This window comes from Coenobita brevimanus, chromosome 97 (assembly GCF_032717465.1).
Source record: "Coenobita brevimanus isolate Jiangsu-jjx chromosome 97, ASM3271746v2, whole genome shotgun sequence".
In the NCBI taxonomy this organism is placed as follows: domain Eukaryota; kingdom Metazoa; phylum Arthropoda; class Malacostraca; order Decapoda; family Coenobitidae; genus Coenobita; species Coenobita brevimanus.
The window spans coordinates 3,079,106-3,102,406 of NC_137050.1; the positions used below are offsets into that span (position 1 = coordinate 3,079,106).

At 41.2% G+C, this 23,301-nt stretch overlaps 1 protein-coding gene across 1 annotated transcript in view; it reads right to left on the bottom strand.

The window, feature by feature from the left end:
- LOC145413775 (zwei Ig domain protein zig-8-like) overlaps positions 1–14,101 on the bottom strand; it is a 93,200-nt gene extending 79,099 nt beyond the window's left edge. Inside the window, exon 1 of the mRNA XM_080283430.1 lies at positions 13,990–14,101. Coding sequence (XP_080139556.1) covers positions 13,990–14,101 — 112 coding nt within the window. The remainder of the gene's footprint in view (positions 1–13,989) is intronic.
- Positions 14,102–23,301: the final 9,200 nt, after the last annotated feature.

Consider the following 23,301-nt stretch of genomic DNA (forward strand, 5'->3'; position numbering starts at 1 on the left):
AGAGAGAAGGAAGAGGGGGAAGGGAGAGATATAGGGAAGAGGTAATTAAATAAAATGACAGTCAGGAAGTGCAGGGAGGGAAGAGGAGGCGTGAGAAATAAAGAATGATGGAAGGAAAATGGACTGATTGGATTAACATCAAATTAAATGAGGGAGACGGAAGAAAATGAATGAAAAAGGGTAGAAAATGAAAGGATGAAAATGGCAACCAGTAAAAGATGGAAAAAATGAGAAGAATAATTGAAACAGAAAAGGAAAAGGAAAAACAAGAAAAAGACAGGAGAAACGAAGGAAAGAAAAAAGGGAAAGGGGAAAGGAATGAATGAAAGAATGAATGAATGAGAGAGAGAGAGAGAGAGAGAGAGAGAGAGAATGACGTGGAATAAAAAAAAAAAAGCATAGAATAATTGAACAATGCATAACAGATGGAAGGGGAAGAGAAAGAGAATGAAAGAGAAGGGGAAGAGAAGAGGAGAAAAGGCAATAAAGAAAATTAAAGTTAGAAAGAGTGAGGCAGGGAAGAAAGAGGAGAAGAAATAAACAATAATGGAAGATAGTAGAAGACAGAAATGGAAGAGGAGGAGAATGTAAAGGAATGAAAGAGGAAGGAAGGGAAGTAATGAAGAGGAAAGACAGATAACTAATCATTCATAAAAAATCAGAACGAAATGAAAAGAAAAAGAAAAAGTACTGATAAAAAACAAGAAGACATTGGTACCGAAAAGACTGACAAAAGAAAAACAGGGAAGAAAAGGAGGAAAGAAAGGAAGACGAATACAAAGGAAAAAGATTGCAGGAAAAAGGGGTAGAAGACCAGAAACAGTGAAATAAGGCAGATAACAAGTGCTTGAAAAACAGAAAGATATCAAGAGAAGTTCAAAAGAGAGAAAAGGAAAAGGAAAAGAAAAGAAATGGGAAGAGAGAGAAGGCGAAGAATATGGGGAAGAAGCAATCTAAAAAAACACGAGAGTCAGACAGTGTGAGGCAGAATGGGAAGAAGAGAAACAAGAAAGACAGGTTAATGGAAGGACAGATGAAAAGGGGAACGCTAGGAGAAGAAGAGGAGATGAGAGAAGCGAGAAGGGAGGCAATGCAGGGAGGGGAAGATGATTGAAAGCAAGAATAACAATCGGAGGGCGTCATATGGGGAAGAATGAGGAGGAAGAAAAAAAAATAAAAATGCACAGAGAAGGAAAAGGAATGAAACAGAGAGGAAGGTGTGAAAGAAAAAGGTCACTTACTTAAAACCAAAATCTATTAAGCTAAAGCACTTGATGGACAGAGAGACTGACAGATAATAATAGACTGATTCAGTGAGTGAGTGACAGTCTGGCAGATAGACTGACACAGAAAAAAGAGACAAAGAGACAATTAAATAAGCTGACAGAGAGAGAGAGAGAGAGAGAGAGAGAGAGAGAGACATAAAATAGTCATGTGAGAAAACAGAGAAAGAAAGCGAACTGAAGGAGAATGTAAGAGAATGAGAGAGGGGGAGAAATGGAGGAAAGAGGCAGTTAGTTAAGAATAAACATCAGAAAGCGAATGAGGTTGAAAGAATGTGAGAGAAGGAAGGTGTGTGTGTGTGTGTGTGTGTGTGTGTGTGTGTGTGTGTGTGTGTGTGTGTGTGTGTGTGTGTGTGTGTGTGTGTGTGTGTGTGTGTGTGTGTGTGTGTGTGTGTGTGTGTGTGTGTGTGTGTGTGTGAGAGAGAGAGAGAGACACACACACACACACACAGATTTACAGAAACTGGAGATACCCATAGAAAGATAAAGAGATAGACAGACAAATTCACAAATAGATGATAATATGCACTGAGCACTGAGCAACTGACAATGAAGTTAAGATAAAAAGAAAAGAGTGAGAGAGAGAAAAACTGAGTGAGTGAGTGAGTGAGTGAGGCGTAAAAAATGTACCGACGAAAGTGTGGAAAGTGAATGAGAGTGAGTGAAAAATGAGGAGGAGAGTGAGTGAGTAAGTGCTTGGGTGAACGACTGAGTGAGTGTGAGAGTGAGTGAGTGAGGGTATAAAATTACTAAATAAGGTGGAATGCTGAAGGACAAGAGTTTGACAGTGAGTGATTGAAGGATTAAATGAGCCGCGAGAGAGAGAGAGAGAGAGAGAGAGAGAGAGAGAGAGAGAGAGAGAGAGAGAGAGAGAAACACTGACAAATACACAGACAGACAGACAGACAGGCAATTACACAGACAGACAGACAGACAGAGAGGAAGTGAGAGTGAAAAGAAAAATCCTATCAATATTAAGCGAGATGGACCAGAATGGAGAAGGGCAAGACGACCCATTTATATTTTTCTGGGAGTGAGAGGAAGGGAGGGGGAAGAGAACAGATTAATTTGAGAGAGAGAGAGAGAGAGAGAGAGAGAGAGAGAGAGAGAGAATGGAATTATGGGGGTTTTGTCTTTAATTCTTATACTATGTTTTTGTGTCGATGTCTGCCTTTTTAACTCTCTCTCTCTCTCTCTCTCTCTCTCTCTCTCTCTCTCTCTCTCTCTCTCACCTTTCACACTTTTTGGTGTTTGTGCGTTTCGTTCTCCGATTCAATTACTTTTCCACCCTAACTCTTTTGTTCAAAGCTTTTATACTCTCTCTCTCTCTCTCTCTCTCTCTCTCTCTCTCTCTCTCTCTCTCTCGTGATCAAGAACAAGACCTACCACACCCCTATACATTATTTATTTAACGCAGTATCCCAGGTAAGTATAGGCGAGAGAAAACGGGGGGAAAGATATGGGGGAGAGAGAGAGAGAGAGAGATAGAGAGTTTGTATTTACACGTCAATCTGCTTTTCAATCTGCTCTTTTTCTTTATGGTCCTCTATTAGGTTTCTTTATGTTCTTTCTCTTCAACTTTTTCTTTGTAAGTCTGCCCGTCTTACCAATTTGCCGTCTGTCACTTTTAATATATGTCTGTCTGCCTGTCGCTTAATTGGTGTGTGTGTGTGTGTGTGTGTGTGTGTGTGTGTGTGTGTGTGTGTGTGTGTGTGTGTGTGTGTGTTTATCTATCTATATATATATCTATCAATAATCAGTCAGTCCGCAACGTGACCTATAAAAAAAAAGAATTCTGTGGATAAAACCAGACACTTATATTTTCTCACTATTTTCTTATTTTTTTCTAAGACGATGATCATACCCCTTACAAACTTCCTTTCTTTTCCCTCAACACTTTCTTCAGCACACGATCCCCCTATCAAGTATATACCCACACGTATATATGGAGGGGAAATATGTACGTGTGTGTAACTTGAGAGAGAGAGAATGTGTGTGTGTGTGTGTGTGTGTGTGTGTGTGTGTGTGTGTGTGTGTGTGTGTGTGTGTGTGTGTGTGTGTGTGTGTGTGTGTGTGTGTGTGTGTGTGTGTGTGTTTTACCGGGTCCATGTCCGGCCTATCTTTTTAATTTATCTACCTGTCTGTCTGCCTGTCTGTTTGTTTTTCTTTTTCCTTTCCCCGTGTGTGTGTGTGTGTGTGTGTGTGTGTGTGTGTGTGTGTGTGTGTGTGTGTGTGTGTGTGTGTGTGTGTGTGTGTGTGTGTGTGTGTGTGTGTGTGTGTGTACAGTATGTTCGTGCGTGCATGTGTATGAGTGCGTGTACGTGTGTGTAGCATATATTTGTGTGTATGTGTACGCTTATGTACGTGCGTTTACATGTATGTCTGTGCGAACTAGGGTCTGGAAGGGAAGCTGCAAAAAACACGATTATTTTTTTTTTTTTCGTTTTTTTCCGAGGTCATGATCACAGCCTGTAAAAACTGCCAACATTTCCGTAGCAATAAATTTCTTCCAGTATCCCCTTACCACACACACACACACACACACACACACACACACACACACACACACACACACACACACACACACGAGTACAACGGAAAGGAAACAGCAACAGGCAAACACTTATATACTTATCTATTTACTTATTTATTTATTTATAGAGAAAGAGAGAGAGAGAGAGAGAGAGAGAGAGAGAGAGAGAGAGAGAGAGAGAGAGAGAGAGAGAGAGAGAGAGAGAGAGAGAGAGAGAATCAATACAGGAACTGAGAAAACGGAAAAAAAAATACAAAAAGCTGGAAAACATAGATAACACGTCATGAAAAAATCAAGACAAAACCAGAGAAACAAGGGCAGGCAACCAGGAGAAAAACAGGAAATAAAGACAAAAAATAAGGACAGAAGAGTGGAAAAGAAAGTACGTGAAATAAAGAAAATACATAATAAGAAAAAGCAAGAAATAAAGAAAATTGGTCGAGAATAAAAACAATAAAAGTTCAAGACACAAGAAGGCACAAAACAGTGTATACAAAACGAGACAAAAAAATATGAGAAAGGGAGCAGGAAATAAAGAAAACAGGCCAAGAAAATTTCAAGAAAATTCAAGAAAAGAGGGCAAGTCGACCCACGGGAAAAGAGAAGCGGGGCAAAGCAGGTGTGTTGTTGCAGCTGGTAGTCATGATATTCTCCTCAGGTGTGTGTGTGTGTGTGTGTGTGTGTGTGTGTGTGTGTGTGTGTGTGTGTGTGAGAGAGAGAGAGAGAGAGAGAGAGAGAGAGAGAGAGAGAGAGAGAGAGTGTGTGTGTGTGTGTGTGTGTGTGTGTGTGTGTGTGTGTGTGTGTGTGTGTGTGTGTGTGTGAGAGAGAGAGAGAGAGAGAGAGAGAGAGAGAGAGAGAGAGAGAGAGAGAGAGAGAGAGAGCATACCATACGATTACGTGCATAGGCTATGCATACCATCTACTGTAAATCAAATTGTCCATACGAGCTGAAAATGAGAGAGAGAGAGAGAGAGAGAGAGAGAGAGAGAGAGAGAGAGAGAGAGAGAGAGTTTCCATTTCTTCTCATTATAACACAGAAAAAAACGGGACAGCATAAAAAACACCAACTTGTTTATTTTACGACCGAAAGAAGTTAAAATTAAAATGAGAGAGAGAGAGAGAGAGAGAGAGAGAGAGCATTATTCTTGTGAGTGTGTTATTAGTCCTGTGTTGTTTCTCTTTCTCTTTCTCCCTCCCCCCTCTCTCTCTCTCTCTCTCTTCATGTGTATGTGCGTGTTGCTTTATCACGTGCGTGTATATGCTTGTATCTATTTATAAACCTGCCTGTGTACATGTGCGTGTCTGCCTGTGTGCGTTATCATTTGTACCTCCTATCTAGCTCATCATGTGTACGTTTGCGTCCGTGTGTAGGTGTATGTGCGTAAGTTTTTGTGTGTGTCTGCGAATGTGTGTTTGCGTTTATGTGTTTCCTTGACGAAAATGAAGATATCTATATTCTTTTCACCTTAACTTGGCCTATATTTTCATCCTTTTGCAACTTATTTCACGTAGCTCAGCGGCAGGTGATGACAATACTACGGCTCTACATCCTTTCCACAGCACTTCTTCCTGACTAGCATCACATTCTAGTGTTAAATCATTGTTCCGCCTCAGCATTCAAGATGAAGAGGTGTCACTTTTATGTCAAGTTCTAGAGAAAAAAGTATAATTCAAAGCCGAAAAAAAAAAAAACAGCTTGGAATGGAGCAGCCAGGAGATCCAAGGACAATGTGCGGCCAACTTATGAGGGACGTGGCGGATGAAGAGGTAGGTAGAGAGCAAGAGAGGAAAAAAAAGAGAGTAGCGGAAGAAGAGGACGTGGAGGAGGGGTGTATGGGGCCTCTCCAGGAAATGGGAACAAGGGAATGAAAAATTAATGTGAAAGAATGAAGAAGGGGAAGAAGGAAGGATGAAATGTATAGAAAATGAAAATATGAAGGGGAAAAAATAATCCATGGTTTGGCATCTTAAAGGTAGCAAAGAAAGGTTTCGAATGTGTTAAAAAGGAAAGGCTGTAGTAGTAGTAGTAGTACTAGTAATAGTAGTAGTGGTTGTAGTAGTAGTAGTAGTAGTAGTAGTAGTAGTAGTAGTAGCAGTAGTCGCAGTAGTAGTACCAGTAGTAGTAGTAGTAGTAGTAGTAGTTGTTGTTGTTGTTGCTGCTGTTGTTATTTTGTTGTTTTTGTTGCTGTTTCTGTTGTTGTTGTTGTTTTTGTTGTTACCCCAGGCTCATCTAAACGTGAACCCAGTCAACTGCAGGCTGAAGTTGCCCTCCTCCTGCTGTCCACTATCCTCCTTTTGGGGGATAGGGAGTGAGATGAGGGACGTTTGTATGACCAGACAACCTTCCAGTCATATCAGTACCACCGCATGAAGGCGTCCCTCTCCACGGCTAGTAGGAAATATAAAACTCAAATAATCGTAACTGACAAGGAAAACAAAACATCAAATATCCACTCACAACAATCACTTTATCAGTCAAGGTCCCTATAAACAGAAAAAGTACTTCCCCACATTTACAAACTTAACAGTGACAAAAGGGGTACATTAGGGAGGAGAAGTGGATAATGGAAGTTGAAGATTTTTAACTCAGGATCAACCACTTACGAGAGGAGGAGTTGTGGACGAGATGGAGGGAGAGGAGGGATGTAAGTGGCCTGTCTCGGAAAAGGGAACAAGAGGCTGGATAAGAAAATAGGGTGAAAAATTAATGTAGAGGGACGAAGGATGGGAAGGCGAGGAAGAAAAAGGAGGGAAGAAAACACTCGGATATATATATTTTTTTTTTGATGAACAATGAAAAGAAAAACAATGTATTAGTAAAAAATACCGTGAAAGAATAAAGGAGACATGGAGGAAATGGAGGGTAAGAAGTCATTTTTTACACTATTTAATGAATGATGCTTGAAGAGAATTGGACTGGATCTAAATTTACTCCAAAAAGGAAAATCTGAATTAAAAGCTTATAATAAAAAGGGAAATATCGGAGAGGAGGCCTGAAAATCGCGCAAAACTGTTGGCCTCAGGCTACAGAACTGGGTAGGACACAAAAACTCGGCATAACTGACAAGGATAGCCACGAAGACATCCCCACAGACAAGGACACGCAACCCACGATGAATAAACCAGGTCCCTAGGTACAGTGGCAGCCAGACTTGGAGAGAGAAAGAGAGAAGAGAAAGCACCGGAGTATGTGAACTTGGAGAACACGAATCCGAAATTTGTAATCAGGGGCATTTAAGTGAGGGTTAAAAAAAATAGAAGGTGAAGCGTCAAAAGCCCGTATTCTCCTCGGTTAAGGAAGCTACCCTAACACCTGTTCCTAACCGATTTTATTTGCTTATTACTCCTTACTATTCTCTTCTCTTCCTATGCGATTTATTATGTCTATTACTCCTTACTGCCTTCTTCTCTTCCTGTCTGATTTAGTTTGCTTACTATTCTTTCGTATCGTCTCTTCCTTAGCGATTTATTTTGTTTTTTACTCCTTACTGCCCTCTTCTCTTCCTGTTTGATTTATTTTGTTTACTGCTCCTTCCTATCGTCTCTTCCTAAGCGATTTACTTTATTTATCACACTTTACTGTCCTCCTCTGTGTCATTCAAGTATTTGAGTACCACCGTACTCATCATAAATAACATACAAATCGATATTAACCTTCCGTACCGAAACTAAATCGTTAAGGAAGAGGTGCTACGGAGCTTCCCTAATCTTCAGAGATACAGACCTTAAAACCGGATCAAACATTCAGGAGAGGAGAAGGTTGTAAGAAAAAGTACAAGTAGAAGTGGAGGTAAAAGAGGGCTGGAGAAGGGAGAGGAGACGGAGAAATGGAGGAGGGAGAGAAGAAGGAGAAATGGAGGAGAAAAAGAAGGAGAAATGGAGAGGGGAGAGAAAAAGGAGAAATGGAGGGGGGAGAGACGAAGGAGAAATGGAAGAGGGAGAGGAGAAGGGTATGGGGAAAAAAACAAGCAGACAAGGAGGTAAAGGAGGGACCATGAATTATTTATAAGACAGACAGACAGCTGACAGACGCATAGAAAACACACAGCGGGGTACTGGGAGACAGCAAGAAGGAGCCTAGATTTAGAAGTACCCAAGAGAGGATGAAACCAACACTTGACCTTAAAGAAACAAGACACTGCCATTGGGAGGGTGACAACTGATGTCTTGAGGAGGAATTTCAAGACGTTACTGGGCGTCTTAGCTGGGGTCTCACGGGGCCGGATCAACCTTTCATGGGAGGAGGAGAGTGTCAGGAAAGGCGGAGGGAGAATAGAGAAGTGAGCGGCAAAGTCGTGAATGGGTACGATGGATGAAAAATTAATGATGAAGGAATTATGCAAGAATGAGAAGGCCGACAAGAGCTCAGTTGTGCCCCATTTAATCCCCCCCCCTCTCTCTCTCTCTCTCTCTCTCTCTTCTGAGTTTAATCGTCAGGCATAATTAAGTTAGAATGGGCCGAACTGGAATTTGAATTCACTGTGGAAAGGCGAAACACGGGGAAATGGGGACGGTTAGAAGGGAAACATGCTTCGTAAATTATTAGAAAACGTGTGTGTGTGTGTGTGTGTGTGTGTGTGTGTGTGTGTGTGTGTGTGTGTGTGTGTGTGTGTGTGTGTGTGTGTGTGTGTGTGTGTGTGTGTGTGTGTGTGTGTGTGTGTGTGTGTGTGTGTGTGTGTGTGTGTGTGTGTGTGTGTGTGTGTGTGTGTGTGTGTGTGTGTGTGTGTGTGTGTGTGTGTGTGTGTGTGTGTGTGTGTGTGTGTGTGTGTGTGTGTGTGTGTGTGTGTGTGTGTGTGTGTGTGTGTGTGTGTGTGTGTGTGTGTGTGTGTGTGTGTGTGTGTGTGTGTGTGTGTGTGTGTGTGTGTGTGTGTGTGTGTGTGTGTGTGTGTGTGTGTGTGTGTGTGTGTGTGTGTGTGTGTGTGTGTGTGTGTGTGTGTGTGTGTGTGTGTGTGTGTGTGTGTGTGTGTGTGTGTGTGTGTGTGTGTGTGTGTGTGTGTGTGTGTGTGTGTGTGTGTGTGTGTGTGTGTGTGTGTGTGTGTGTGTGTGTGTGTGTGTGTGTGTGTGTGTGTGTGTGTGTGTGTGTGTGAGGGGGGGGGGACTTGGAAGGGAGCCAGGGAGGTGAATGAGGCCCACTCCGTCTCACAATATAGGTCTAATGGAGAGTTACAGCGCTGCGCCTCCGGGATGTACCGTCACACCCACACCTCACCTCACCTCACACCTCACCTCATCCCACCTCACCTAACCTCACCTCACCTCATCTCACCTCACCCCACCCCACCCCACCTCACCTCACCTCACCTCCCTCGGGATGTGGGTACGACGGAGGGAAGCTGTCGTTGTCTGTCAGGTAGGAAGCTTCTAGTGGTGTACTTTCCTCTGAAGTTGTTCAGGTGGAAGTAGTAGAACCAAACACTGAAATTTCGTTTACTGAGAGGATATAACAATTTTGACCAGAAGTGAGTACTCTTATGGTACGAAAAGAATAAACGCTGGACCAACTCTACCATATCCTCACTGCAATAAACACAATTTCAATATAAGGGTACAATTCTTTACCAACTCAAGCCATCCTACGCCAGTCCCCTTTGGGCTTAAGTCTTGAATGGCTCTCTAAAGGGTTGTGGATATTTTCTCTGTCATTCCCTTCGGTATTTTCTTTCTCAATCCCTCCAGAAATGTGATCTATTTTCTATTTTATACTTACTACCTACAGGAAGACTATATTTAGCTTATTGTATATTTTTCATCCTAATGGTGATAATGAAGGTTATTATTAATCGCTCCAGTAAGAAAAATCTCTCCTGAGCTGAATAAAATCGTCTGTACGGGGCAATATGAAATATAAAGTTACGAGGGAAAGAAATAGTGGGGGAAGAAGGAAGGGAAAAAAGGTCAAAATTATCACGCACAGTATCACTTATTTCGTGGACCTTCACTACCACCAATACGACTACAACTACGAGACAGAGAGAGAGAGAGAGAGAGTGAGAGAGAGAGAGAAACGTATCACAGACTGGCCTCGACTCTTTCTCGAGTAACTGAATAAGGATGTATAATTCAGGAACAAAGATTCGTGCAGGGAAGAGAAATCCTTTGTCTCGCTCTGTCACTCTCCCAGAACAAGAGAAGTAGTAGTAGTTTCAGGTGTCCCTTTCACCCTTTCAGGACGAGGATGGCTTTCTCTCTCTCTCTCTCTCTCTCTCTCTGCACATTACAGCATCTCCTATTTCCCTCGTCTATCTCCCATCTCTCCTTCTCCTCTGTATCCAAAACCTCTCTCCAGTCTCTGCCAACTATCTCACTGTATTATTAACAAACTCGGTGATACGTATGTGTTAGACGAAGAATAAATCGCTGCGGAAGAGGTGTTACGAATGTTACGAAGCCTCCTGTGGCACTTAGGACAAGACTTGAAATCCGATACGTTTTTAGGTAACTTTCAGAGAGAGAGAGAGAGAGAGAGAGAGAGAGTGGTGCAAAATACTTCGGTCTCCATCGCCAACCAGGTAAGGCCAAAGGTACATATCAATACCTGCCCAGGTAAATTAATGCACAGGTTCAAAGCCGATTACACATATGAAAAGCTGACTCTGTGTGTGTGTGTGTGTGTGTGTGTGTGTGTGTGTGTGTGTGTGTGTGTGTGTGTGTGTGTGTGTGTGTGTGTGTGTGTGTGTGTGTGTGTGTGTGTGTGTGTGTGTGTGTGTGTGTGTGTGTGTGTGTGTGTGTGTGTGTGTGTGTGTGTGTATGTGTGTGTGTGTGTGTGTGTGTGTGTGTGTGTGTGTGTGTGTGTGTGTGTGTGTGTGTGTGTGTGTGTGTGTGTGTGTGTGTGTGTGTGTGTGTGTGTGTGTGTGTGTGTGTGTGTGTGTGTGTGTGTGAAGCCGAGCAATATTTAGCTTACGATAAGGCTAAGAAACCAATCCTTTATCACCCACCTATCAGCTTGGGAGGGTGTCTTGCTTACCGTCACCCATATCAGCTAAGCCTCTGGACACCCCCCTACACCTATGTCAGCGTTATACATGATTGATATACCTCGGGCCTCGATAGATATACCTCTGGCCTCGATAGATATACCTCTCGCCTCCTGATGGTTTTGAACATTGGTGCGGCTTTAGTGCAAGGATTCTTTCAACCAGCACTGTACCACCCAGGATTGCATCTGTCTGTCTATATATACACCTTTAATCCTCTATGCTTTTCCTAGCCAGCAGTACTTCATTTCCCCTTCCCTTACCACATCGATCTTCACTATCACCTAAATTTTCCATCTCTCTTTCACCATCCTTCACCATCCTATCATCATTTCTTCACGTCATCACTATACTTTTCTCTCTACCTCTCACCGTCTTCACTATCACAATTATCACCATCCTTCTCCGTATCACCATCGTCTTCCTGCATCGCCCCAACCATCACCATCAATACCTATCCACATCTCACCACTTCTCGCCTTCCATCCATCACAACTATCTTCCTTCATCCCTCAATGTCTCCCTCCACCCCTATCCTCTATTCACTCCTCAACACGCTTCATTTCCACATCACTATCTTTCTCCAACCCATATCATCACCATAGCCACCATCATCACCACCAGTCACCATCATCACCACGGCCACCACCACGATCATCATCATCATCACTATCAGTCACTGCCTTCACCCTCTCTCCACCTACATTCCATCTCCCCTTGGCTAATAATCTTGCTCTGAAAGCCTACCTTAGTATTAACATATCTCTAAAGCCAGTGAGAGAGAGAGAGAGAGAGAGAGAGAGAGAGAGAGAGAGAGAGAGAGGGAGAGAGAGAGAGTGTGTGTGTGTGTGTGTGTGTGTGTGTGTGTGTGTGTGTGTGTGTGTGTGTGTGTGTGTGTGTGTGTGTGTGTGTGTGTGTGTGTTATAAGGAGGCAAAACCCTGAATGAGGAGAGGTTACCCGAGACGCATCATTAGACTACATCATTAAGAGTATCATCATCATCATCATTATCATCTACTCTTTTTTTTCTTGCAAGAGTTGGGCACGAATAGGACGAGGGGAGAAAATGTACCATCACCACCACCACCATCATCACCACCACCATCATCATCACCATCACCATCATCATCATCATCATCATCATCATCATCATCATCACCTTTAACCCACACTCACTCTCAAACCTTCGACATTCTAGTCTCCTCCTCACAGGTCAAAACATCCACAAATCTCGCTTCAAATTACCCAAGGGTCAAAGGTCAAGTCTTCCATTGCCCAGCTACAAAAGGTGAGCAAAACTAGTCCAACACTTATCTCACATTCTCATCTCTTATTCTCGTCTGCTTGATGCCGTGGACGTTATCTTTTTGCTGTATGCTTGTTATGTATGGGCAAAGAGAATTAGGAGGTAGAGAAATGATGAAGGGAGGAGAAGGAGGAGGAGGAGGAGGAGGAGGAGGAGATTAAATAATGAAGGGAGGGAAGGGGAGAGGGGGTGATAAATAATGAAGAGAGGGAGAAGGAGGATGAAAAACAGGGGACAGAAGGAAGATGAAAAATAAAGGAGAGGAGGAAGATGAAAAATAAAGGAGGAAGATGAAAAATAAAGGAGAGGAGGAAGATGAAAAATAAAGGAGCAAGATGAAAAATAAAGGGAGGAAGGATGAAGATGAAAAATACAGGAGGGGAGGAGGAATGAAAAATAAAGGTGAGAAGAAGGTGAAAAATAAACGAGAGGAAGAAGATGAATAATAAAGAAGGGGAGGGGTAAGATGACAAATAAAGGAAGGGAGACGTGAAAATTATGAAAATAAAAGGAGGCCGGGATGAAAAAAAAAAATAAATAAAAATAAAGAATTGAGGTAGGGATGGAAATGATGAAATGAAGACAGAGGAAAATGATAATGGACAATGAAGAAAATAGGGAAGAAAATGATGAAACGACAGAATGATGTGGGTGTGTGAAAATATTATGAGAGAGAGGAAAACGATGATGGGAAGTGAAGATAATGGGGAGGAAAATGATGAAAAGGCAGAATCATGCTGTTGCTGAAACTGTGTAAAAGAGAAAGAGTTGAATATGCAGATGGTGTGAGGGAGAGAGAGAGTATCGCGGACAAGGTATTTCCGAGAGACGAAGGTAAAAGAGAAATGAAGTGAAAAGTAGGTAGGTAGGCAGGTAGATAGAAAGGGGTGGGTAAGTAGGGAAGAAAGTAGAAGGGGAAGCCAGGTACTGTTGCCGACACTTAAAATCGATCCAACTGATAACGATAAATTGTGGGAGAGTGAACGATAACTTTAGAAACCTTAAATTACCGCTCTAGGGAAACTAATAAATGTATCAGAATAATATGTACGAGTTTCATAAGTGTTCGTCATTAAAGTGAAGCGATTTTTATGACTATAACTGTACCTGTGGACTTGGGAGCCTTCCTGATACGTACTTTTCATTCTATAATCATTTCACTTTAACTTGGCCTAAATTTGCCCTCTCTCTCTCTCTCTCTCTCTCTCTCTCTTACGGGTCTAAAGAGTTATGTACAGAGCCAAGGAACTCTTATTTTCCGTCAATTTCTTTATCTATCTGTCTGTCCGTTCGTCTGTTCTGCTCTACCCTTTAAAAACCATGACCTAGAACTACAGTATATCTATTTTCTTTTCAGGTTGTATCTATTGACTGTACCTAAGCCGATTTCGGACTGAAGGTCACGAATAAAAGAAATCACTGGCAAATAAGTAAAAAAAAAAAAAAAAAGTTCATTCCCCAAGAGGGCGGTTGTCCCCCTTCTCTCGGGTATCATTTATTTATTCTTTATTTATTTATTTATTTATTTATTTATTTGTGTTATTAATGCATCTGTGCTTCTAATAAGGCCAAAAAAAAAAAACTATTAATATTCAAGAGCACAGAAGCAACACATACAATATTAAGGTGTAGGCAGCAAAATAAATCGCTAATGAAGAGGTGTCAAGAGGGTCCCAAAGCCTGAGAGAACCAGAACCTAAGTATAAAAGGAAAGGTAATGTGGAAGGTAAATTAGCGCTGATAGAGAGAAAACAGGTGAATAAACGAATATAATTTGAAGAAAGAGGGATGTGAAATAGGAGAAAGAGAGAGAGAGAGAGTAAATATGCTTCTCTCTCCTCCTCCACTAACCAACCCAATCCCTGAGTACATCCCCGGCTCCTATGACTCACCGGGATCTTGATGCATGGCCAATCCCGCTGCCTCCCCCCCAGCCGCCGCCACCGCCGCCATCACCAGCAGCGGCAGGAACAGGATCAGCGGCGCCAGTGCTCGCCCTGCCATCACGGCCTCTCTGTAAGGAAGAAGGAGAGGAAGATTTAGCAGACTCTGGACACGGATTGGGGAGCCTGTTCACGAGATTAGGTGTATACACATATATCTACATACACATATCTATCTATCTATCTATTACACACACACACAAACACACACACATCATCATCATCATCATCATCATCATCATCATCATTCGAGGTAAAACACTCACAGTTTATTATGTGGACATGAATAAGATATTTTAACAGCAGACTCTGTACACCGATTATTTAGCCCGTTCTCAAGATACGGAAATATTGTATTAAAAAAGAATCTTATAACTCCCTCAGTATACTGACATCTATTATTATTATTATCATTATTATTATTATTATTATTCCCTTGCTATCACCACGCGATTATCTTCAGCTCATGACAAACACCTTGCATCAACATTTATTTCCTTACTAATAAATGCTATACAATAATTTAGAGCTTTTCGGTAACACGAAATAATAATAAAAATATATGTCCAGTGCATCACCCATGAAAAAAAAAAAAAAATCAGAAATCAATGGTTGACAAAAACGAAAAAAAAAAAAAAAATCTCATGCTAACTATTCCGTATTAAAAATTAAAAACGTCTGAAAATTTTTAAAACTCAAATGAAATAAAAATCCCACACAATCGAAAAAAAATATTAATTAAATCCCTAACAGTAGTAAAAATAAAAAAATCAACTATTGGGATTAAAAATAACGTAAATGACTAAATAAAATATCATCGTAGGCAAAGGGTAAATCCTCATTCCCCTCTCATAATGGATTCGACCTTTATAATTTGCATTCATTAGAGAGAGAGAGAGAGAGAGAGAGAGAGAGAGAGAGAGTAATATTGTCGTGATATCAGTACAGCCTAATTAAAATTGTTATTGGGGTCTCATATAGGCTAATTAGCATCACAGTAATTAGTAGGGCAATTAAAGAGACTGCACTGACTCTCCCTCTCTCTCTCTCTCTCTCTCTCTTGATAACCTTGGGAAAAATGTTTATACAAGTGAATGTTACTGTTGGCTATTCTCTCTCTCTCTCTCTCTCTCTCTCTCTCACACACACACACACACACACAAACACTATCTTCTTCTTTCTTCTTGTTCTGTTTCGGTTGTAATTTTCTCTTCGTGTTTTCTGTCCTATAATATATTCCTCTGTCTTCCCCTCCCCTTTCATTTTCTTTCATATTTTACCATGTTCTCGTATTCCTCCTCCTTTCCTCCAAGTCTTTCTCCTCCTCTCTTCCTCCTACGTATTTTTCTCCTCCTTCTCTTCCTCCTCCTCCTCCTCCTTCTCCTCCTCCTCCTCCTCCTCACACTATACCTCATCCTTCTTGCTCTCCAATATTCATTTCTTTTTCTTAAGCCTCCCTTTACGTGCCTCCTCCTCCTCCTCCTCCTCCTCCTCATTCTTCTTCTCCTTCTTCTTCTTCTTCTTTCTTTCTTTCTTTCCTTCTTTCTCCTCATCCACTTTCCTCTTCTCCTCCTCCTCCTGCCCCTCCTCCTCCCCCTCCTCTTCCTCCTCCTCCTACCCATCCTCCTCCTCCTCATTCCTCTTCCTCTTCCTCTTTCACTTTGGAGAATTAAAGGACGGCGTGGAATATAAAAACAACTTAACTTAATCATGATAGTGCTCCCTCTCTCTCTCTCTCTCTCTCTCTCTCTCTCTCTCTCTCTCTCTCTCTCTCTCTCTCGTTTTAACTTTTGTAATTAGAGCGTAAATCTTTCTTTTAATGTCAAGGTCGAACCCTGTGTTTTCATACAACGAATCTCTCTCTCTCTCTCTCTCTCTCTCTCTCTCTCTCTCTCTCTCTCAAAACCGTAAAATCACGAAAGGAACCTGATAAGAGAAATGAAGGTGGAAATGTATTATGATTAAGTCTTCTAAGAATATGTATGCGTCTTGGAGTGAACTTAAGAAATGGCGGAAGGAAGTAGGAAACACAGGTAAATAAGGTCAGAATTCAATACTACCCTCACGTAACTGAAGGTCACTCTAGGTCAGGATCGAACCCACTACTAGACGAGAGCCAGACAAGCGCCCTACCCACTTGGCCACTGCCTCGGCCCTTAAGTGGATGGAGTGGATGATAACCCTTACTCCACTTAAGAGCTATGGCGGCTTATTCTGGTTTATTTCCCTACCTCCACTTGATTAAATTTTGCCAAGGACAAAAGCCATTAACTTAAAAAGGGGAAATGAGTGTAATGTTAAATGTCTTCAGTTAAATATCTCTCAATCTGATGGATAGATAGATAGATAGATAGACAGATAGATAGGTTGACAGAGATAGATTAGACAGACAAGTAGATGGGTAAATACATTTTATTTCAACTTAAAAGACAAAAGTTGTATTAAAGGGGCGAAAAAAAAAAAATCCATTCATTCTTGGTGCAACTATAATTCTCTCTCTCTCTCTCTCTCTCTTAGGGGAAACTCAGGCAGTGGAAAGGCCTTAAAAACATCTTTGGGGTAAGTCTTATGGTCAAGGGAGAAAAAGAGAAGAGGAAGAGCAAGTAAAAGAAAATGAAGTTAGGGAGAGAGTTCCTCCTTTATCCCCTGCATCTTCCGTGTCCTGCTCTCTCTCTCTCTCTCTCTCTCTCTCTCTCTCTCTCTCTCAAGGGGTCTTTTTATAAGGTTCAAAAGACAATGGTATCTGCTGAATCAATTAAGGAAAGGAGGTCAAAGTAAAAACTCTCTCTCTCTCTCTCTCTCTCTCTCACGTCAGGGCGGGGTAGGGACTTTTGTTGACTCAGAGCTGGCTGCGTGTAATGAACCTAGGAATATCTGGTATCTGGCATCGATTGAGAGAGAGAGAGAGAGAGAGAGAGAGAGAGAGAGAGAGGAATAGACACTGACGAAAAGGTACGGAAAACAATAGAAAATCAGAAAACAGAGCAACATAATACAAACCTAATTAAAAATGATAATGATGATGATGATGACGACAATAAAGATGACGGCGAAGAAAATAGGTGATGACGATGAGATGAAGACAATGATGATGATGATGATGATAAAATACCTCTCTTCCATTTCTCTCTCTCTCTCTCCCTCCACCCTTTCCCCTCCCCTCTCCACCACCTCCTCCTCCCACACAATCTTACGTTACAGCGAAATTCAATTCTCCCTCACTTCTTCGATTACATTTCACTCTCTTTCTCTCTCTCTCTCTCTCTCCTCTCTCTCTCTCTCTCTCTCTCTCTCTCTCTCTCTCTCTCTCTCTCTCTCAATTTCCTTTCCCTTTTCACCCTCTCTTTCTTTCCTTCTCCCCACCTCCTCTCTCTCCAGTTTCTTCTGTTTTTTCTTCCTCCCTCCCTCCTCTTCCCTTTGTTTTTCCACTTTCTCCCCTTCCCCTCTTCTTTGCTTCTCCAATCCCATATTTTACCCTCTCTCTCCCTTCCCTCGCCTCTCTCGCTCATCTCCCCTCCATCCCCTCCACTTCTCCCCTCCCTCTCCCTCTACCCATTCCATTTTCTCCCTACCCCCCTTCCTCCCTCCCTCCTCCCCATCTCCCCCGTTTTCTCTCATCCATAATCCCTTTGTCATTCCATATTCCTCTCGTTCCCCCCCCCCTCTCTCTCTCTCTCCATACCTACCTGCCTACCTATCTATAGATCTGTCTCTGTATGTGTCTGTCTGTCCGTCTGTCTGTCTGTCTGTCTCTCTCTCTCTCTCTCTCTCTCACCGCCGCCAGCACTGCGACACCAGACCCCGGCCTTTGTCACTCCTATGAATGTTGTTTTTTTTCTTCCTTCCCTCCTTCCATCATCTCGTAATTTTATTTATTTATTTATTTATTTATTTGCTTTTTATATTCACCTGCAATATTATTTTTGTCTCTGTTTCTGTGTCTTTTTCTTCCGTCTGTGTCTTTTTCTTCAGCCTTTGTCTCTTTTTTTAATCTGTTTTTCGTATGGTAATTTTTCCCGTCCTTCATCATCTCGCGTTTTTTCTTTTTCTCGTTTCTTTGCGTTATTATTTTTCTGCTGCTTCTGTTTTTTTTTTTCTATTTCTGTGTCTTTTTCCTCTGTCTCTTACGGCAATTTTCTTCATTCCCTCTCTCCTTTTTCGTTGATTTTTTTTCGTGTGTGTTTTCAGCTTTTGGTCGATTTTTTTTTTTCGCTCGTTTTCTGCATTTTTTACTCTTGTGCTGTTGTTTTTTTTTTCTTTTTTTTTCTTCTTCTTTTTTTTTTTTTTTGCTTCTCGTACGGTAATTTTCTTCATCTCTTTTCTCTTTTACATGATTTTTCTTCTTCTCTTGTTTTCAGCATTATTATTTTTGCATTGTTTCTTTTTGTTTTCGTTTTTCTGTTCTCGCAATTTTATTCATTTCTTTCCTCTTTTTTTTTTCATACATTTTTTAATTCTTCACCCGTTTTTATTTTCATTTTTTTTTATTTATTTACTTATTTTTTAGCCCCAATCCCTTCATCATCTTCCATTTCCCCTCTCACGTTATTTCCGTGTCTTTCTGTTTTCTATCTTTCTATTTCCTGTCTCTATTTTCTTTCTGCTTTTTTGTCCTATTTTCCATCTTTCTATTTTCTGTCTCTCTATTTCCTGTCTTTCTATTTTCTGTGTCTTTCTATTTTCTGTCTTTCTATTTTTTGTCTTTCTATTTTCTGTCTTTCTATTTCCCCTCTCACGTTATTTCCGTCTTCCTAATTCCAGTCCTTCATCAAATATTTCTGCCCTTTCCCTCAGCCTTCTGTAACTTGCAATACTTTGGTGATAGAAACTCCGCGTACAAACAGCTAGTTAAGGAGTTTATTACGAGCTCTGACAAAAATAGTCTGCCCTTCTTGAGTGTCTGCTCAGAACTGATGCAGTAACGCCCTCTGCCCAGGGCGTGCTAGGTCAGCAAGTTTAGTGGGGGCATGTATGCATTGCGGGGGGGGGGGGCATATATACATCGGGGGTAGACATATTGTAGGGGGGGTACACTACTCCCCCGGGTAGACAAGAGTTATATGGTGTTTGATTATATTACTAAGGCAGGGTCGAGGAGGTTTGTACAAGGGAAAAGTATGATACAGGGGCAGCAGGGGAGACATGGCCATGTTTAGGGGAGGTATACTTCATAAATAAGTCTTCACATTCTTTACATCTTTCTCCCCCAGTCAAATTTTTAGAGGATTTCTTTCAGGTACCCAAATCGTCTGGTTCTAATTAATATTCTCAGCCTCCTATGACTCCCTCTCAGCTGAATAAAATCGTCTGTGTCAGCGGGATTGGAGTTACTAGACCTGACACACGAGCGAGTATCCTAACACCTTTTCCTATGCGAATTATTTTTTTTATTACACTATACTGCCCTTCTCTGCTGAATAAAATCGTCTGGTGTCAGGTGGACTGGAACTAGATCTGATACAAGGCTTCGTATTCTCGGCGGATAAGGAAGCTCCCTAACACCTTTTCCTAGGCAACTTATTTGCTTAGAGCACCATACTGTCCTCTCCCGTTATATGAACCCTTACGATAATTCTACAGTCTGCAAGAATAACGTACAAAAAGGATATTACCCAGCCATAACCAAAAGTAAATCACTAAAGAAAAGGTGTTAGGGAGCTTCCATACCCGACGTAAATACAGATATAAACGGTGACAATATTAACACTCTCAGGATCCTATTAATCACCTGCTGAATACAATCGTCTGGTATAAGTCTGATTAAATGCTAGAGTTGACACCGCCATGAAGGGGTTAGTGTCTATTATATATCATTTTTTTTTTAATGAGTCCGACACTGGGCATAAGTTTCACAGCCCGTTCCCAAGGCCCAGTAGTTGTCCACATGTCACCACTTCGGCGCTAACCCCCACCATCCATACTGAATACATGCTGGGGCTGTCTCATACAGGACTGGTGAACTTGTATTAGAGGGGATATGGTAGATCATTATGGTAGATCATTAAAGAGAGAGAAAGAGAGAGAGAGAGGGAGGATTCGAACCCGGGTCCATTAAGATTGCAGGGCACCTCGCTACCGATTCGACCACCGCCACTCCCACTATCCCACGCCTCACCTTCGCCTTAAAACCACCTTGACCTCTCCTAAATAAGATGCCAAGGAGTAATCGCAACCATGGAGGGGTTAATGAGGTGTGTCTGCAATTAAGCGAGTGGAGTGAGAGAGATGAGAGGGAAATCAGAATATCAGGGGAAACTATTTAACAAACTTCAAAAACAACTTCATAATCTTGGTCTCGCGAGATTCCGTCACTTACTATGCGGATGGGGGGATTTTCTCTGTCTCTGTCTGTCTGTCTCTCTGTCTGTCTGTCTGTCTCTGTCTCTCTCTCCCTCTTTTCTCTTCCATACATACATACATAGAGAGTGAGAGAGAGGGACTGTGTGTGTGTGTGTGTGTGTGTGTGTGTGTGTGTGTGTGTGTGTGTGTGTGTGTGTGTGTGTGTGTGTGTGTGTGTGTGTGAACGGCATAACAGCAACATACATTAACTGTGATTGCCAAAATGAACGTGTGTTTTGTGTATATGAAATTCTGATATGGTTTTATGCACATACTCTCACTCCAAAAAGCATCTCTACACTGCTGACTAATGGTTTTATTATTATTATTATTATTATTATTATTATTATATTACTACTACTACTACTACTACTACTACTACTACTACTACTACCGTACTACTACTACTACTACTGTTATTATTATTATTATCATCATCATCATCATCATCAATCATCATCATCATCATCATCATCATCATCATTATTATTATTATTATTGCTGCTGCTGCTGTTCGCGTTTTTTTTTTTTAAGAGCAATATTTCTGAACTGAGTATAAAATAAAATTTAATGTAATGTGAGAGAAAATAACTGAGTGAAAATGAGTTAGTTCTCTCTCTCTCTCTCACACTCTCTCTCTGATTCTGGACGCAGACTTGACAGTCCGTTCCCTAAGGTCCATCAGTCTACGTCCCACAGACTTTTCTCATATCACCACAATGGCACTAACACCCACCGTCCATACTGAATACATGCTAGGACTATTTCATTCAGGGCTGGTGTGATGGTATTAGCAGGGGTATTTCTATGATACTTGTATTATGAAGGACCTGTAAATTTTATTCTAATGGCCAAAAATGATCGAACTCTTCTCTGCTCTCCAGTCTAGGATCGAACTCGCTTCCTTTTCGACAGGAGGCAGCTACCGTAACCACCTGACCACCACCGTGAATATGAGGGAGACTGTGAGTGAAAATGAGAAAATACGATGAGTGAAAGTGAGAAAAAGTGAGTGAGAGTGAGAAAATGCAGTGAAAATGAAGGAAATGAAGAGTGAAAATGAGAAACTGGGATGAAAGAGTGAGAAAATATTGAAAATGAGGAAATGACGCGGGCGAAAGTGAGAAAATGGCGTGGGTGAGAATGATGAAACGGAGTGAACGAAATAAATGAGGTGAACGAAAATTAACGAGAAAAAAATATAGTGAGCAAAAATTGAGTAAAGAGAAACGCATGATTGACACTCCCATATTTCAGACGATACTGGGGAATAGTTTCATAAATATGTTTCATAAATTTCAACCGCCGTTTCAGAATGTATCAAGATGGAAACAGTAATGGCATATATGTATATATATTTTTTTGAAGCGACTGTGCATTCCAAGATTTATTTATTTATTTATTTATTTATTTTGCCAATTCAGCCGAAGAATATAATTTCTTAATGTTTTTCTTAGACTGACGATTTTTTTTCCATCTTTGGAGGGATTTTTCGAACTGGAGGGGTTGGATACAGGCCCAAATTTTCGTAAAGAAAAAGGAGTCCCTAACACCACTTCATTAGCGATTTATTTTGGGTATGGCTACTTAATCTCCTTCTGTATGTTATTTATGCTGAGTATGGCGATATCTGAATGACCTGCCTAACACAGAACAGGATAGTAAGGAGTACATGACCAAAATAAATCGCTTTAGTAAAGGTATTAGGGTACTTCTCTACTCGACGGGAATACGGGTTATAGTCTTCATTAACCTCTTCTGTACACATATTGCCCTCAACCCCTTCACTTCGATGACGTCCTTCTGTGATATTCTTGCCATCTCAAACCAATTCATTCTCCAGCGTAGGACCCAAATTACGCAGAATAAAATTTCGATTGAGGCGTGGCTGAAATAAAAATACGTGAATAAAATCGTGTGGAGGCAGCAAAACAAACTAAACTCTGCCTGTCTGTCTAACCAAGCAGACCCATCGACCACAGGTAAAAAAAAAAAAAATACATCACTGTACACAACCACACCGCACAATCAGGCGCCCCCATGTGATTGACAGCATCTCACAGGGGTGGAACCAGAGTCCTACCCGAGGTGCTAGGAAATATGAGGAAGTCTGGTTCCCGAGTGGATGCCGCATATGTCCCAGGGTGAACAGCGCCACCACGTGAAGGCATCCCTCGCCCACCAGCATTCCCTGTAGCAAATGGATCACACGCGGCTTTAATTAGTAAAAATAAAAATGATGGAACACTTAGAACAACCTATACGGTTTTTATTTGGCTATACTTAATTGTCGCAAAAAAATCACCAGTTTTTTATTTTCCAGTAATAATGTTTTAATTGGCAAACTAGAGTGACACGTGTAAATGGGAGGGGGTTTGCGTTTCATGTATAAATATAAAACAGTTAATGTGTCCCTTTGTAGTGAGCAGTAATGTTAAATGAAAAGGACTGATTGATTGATTACTGCTATCGGTACATTTGCTATCGCTCTGCTGATAAAGTACTGGTTGTTTAGCAGTAGCAGTAGTGGTAGTAGTAGCAGCAGTCGTACTCGTGGTGGTGGTAGTAGCAGTAGTAGTAGTAATTGCTGTTGTTGTTACTGCATACTGATATCATTTTCCTCTTTGTGTTATGTAGTGGAAGGGATAGAAGAAATAGTGATCGTCTTTTGAATTAATAGTACTTTTTTCAATACAAGCGTACTGATAAAAGTGGTAAAAGAGAGAAAGTAGTTGTAGTAGCCGAGTAGTAATGGTAATGACACTAGCAGATAGAGCTATACTATTAACAGAGATGGTAGAACTATTATTGTAGGATGTATTATTATTATTATTATTATTATTAGTAGTAGTAGTAGCTGTAGTAGTAGTAGTAGTAGTATCAACACTAACCAAGTCACATTAAGTGGTGGCGTAGGGCAAA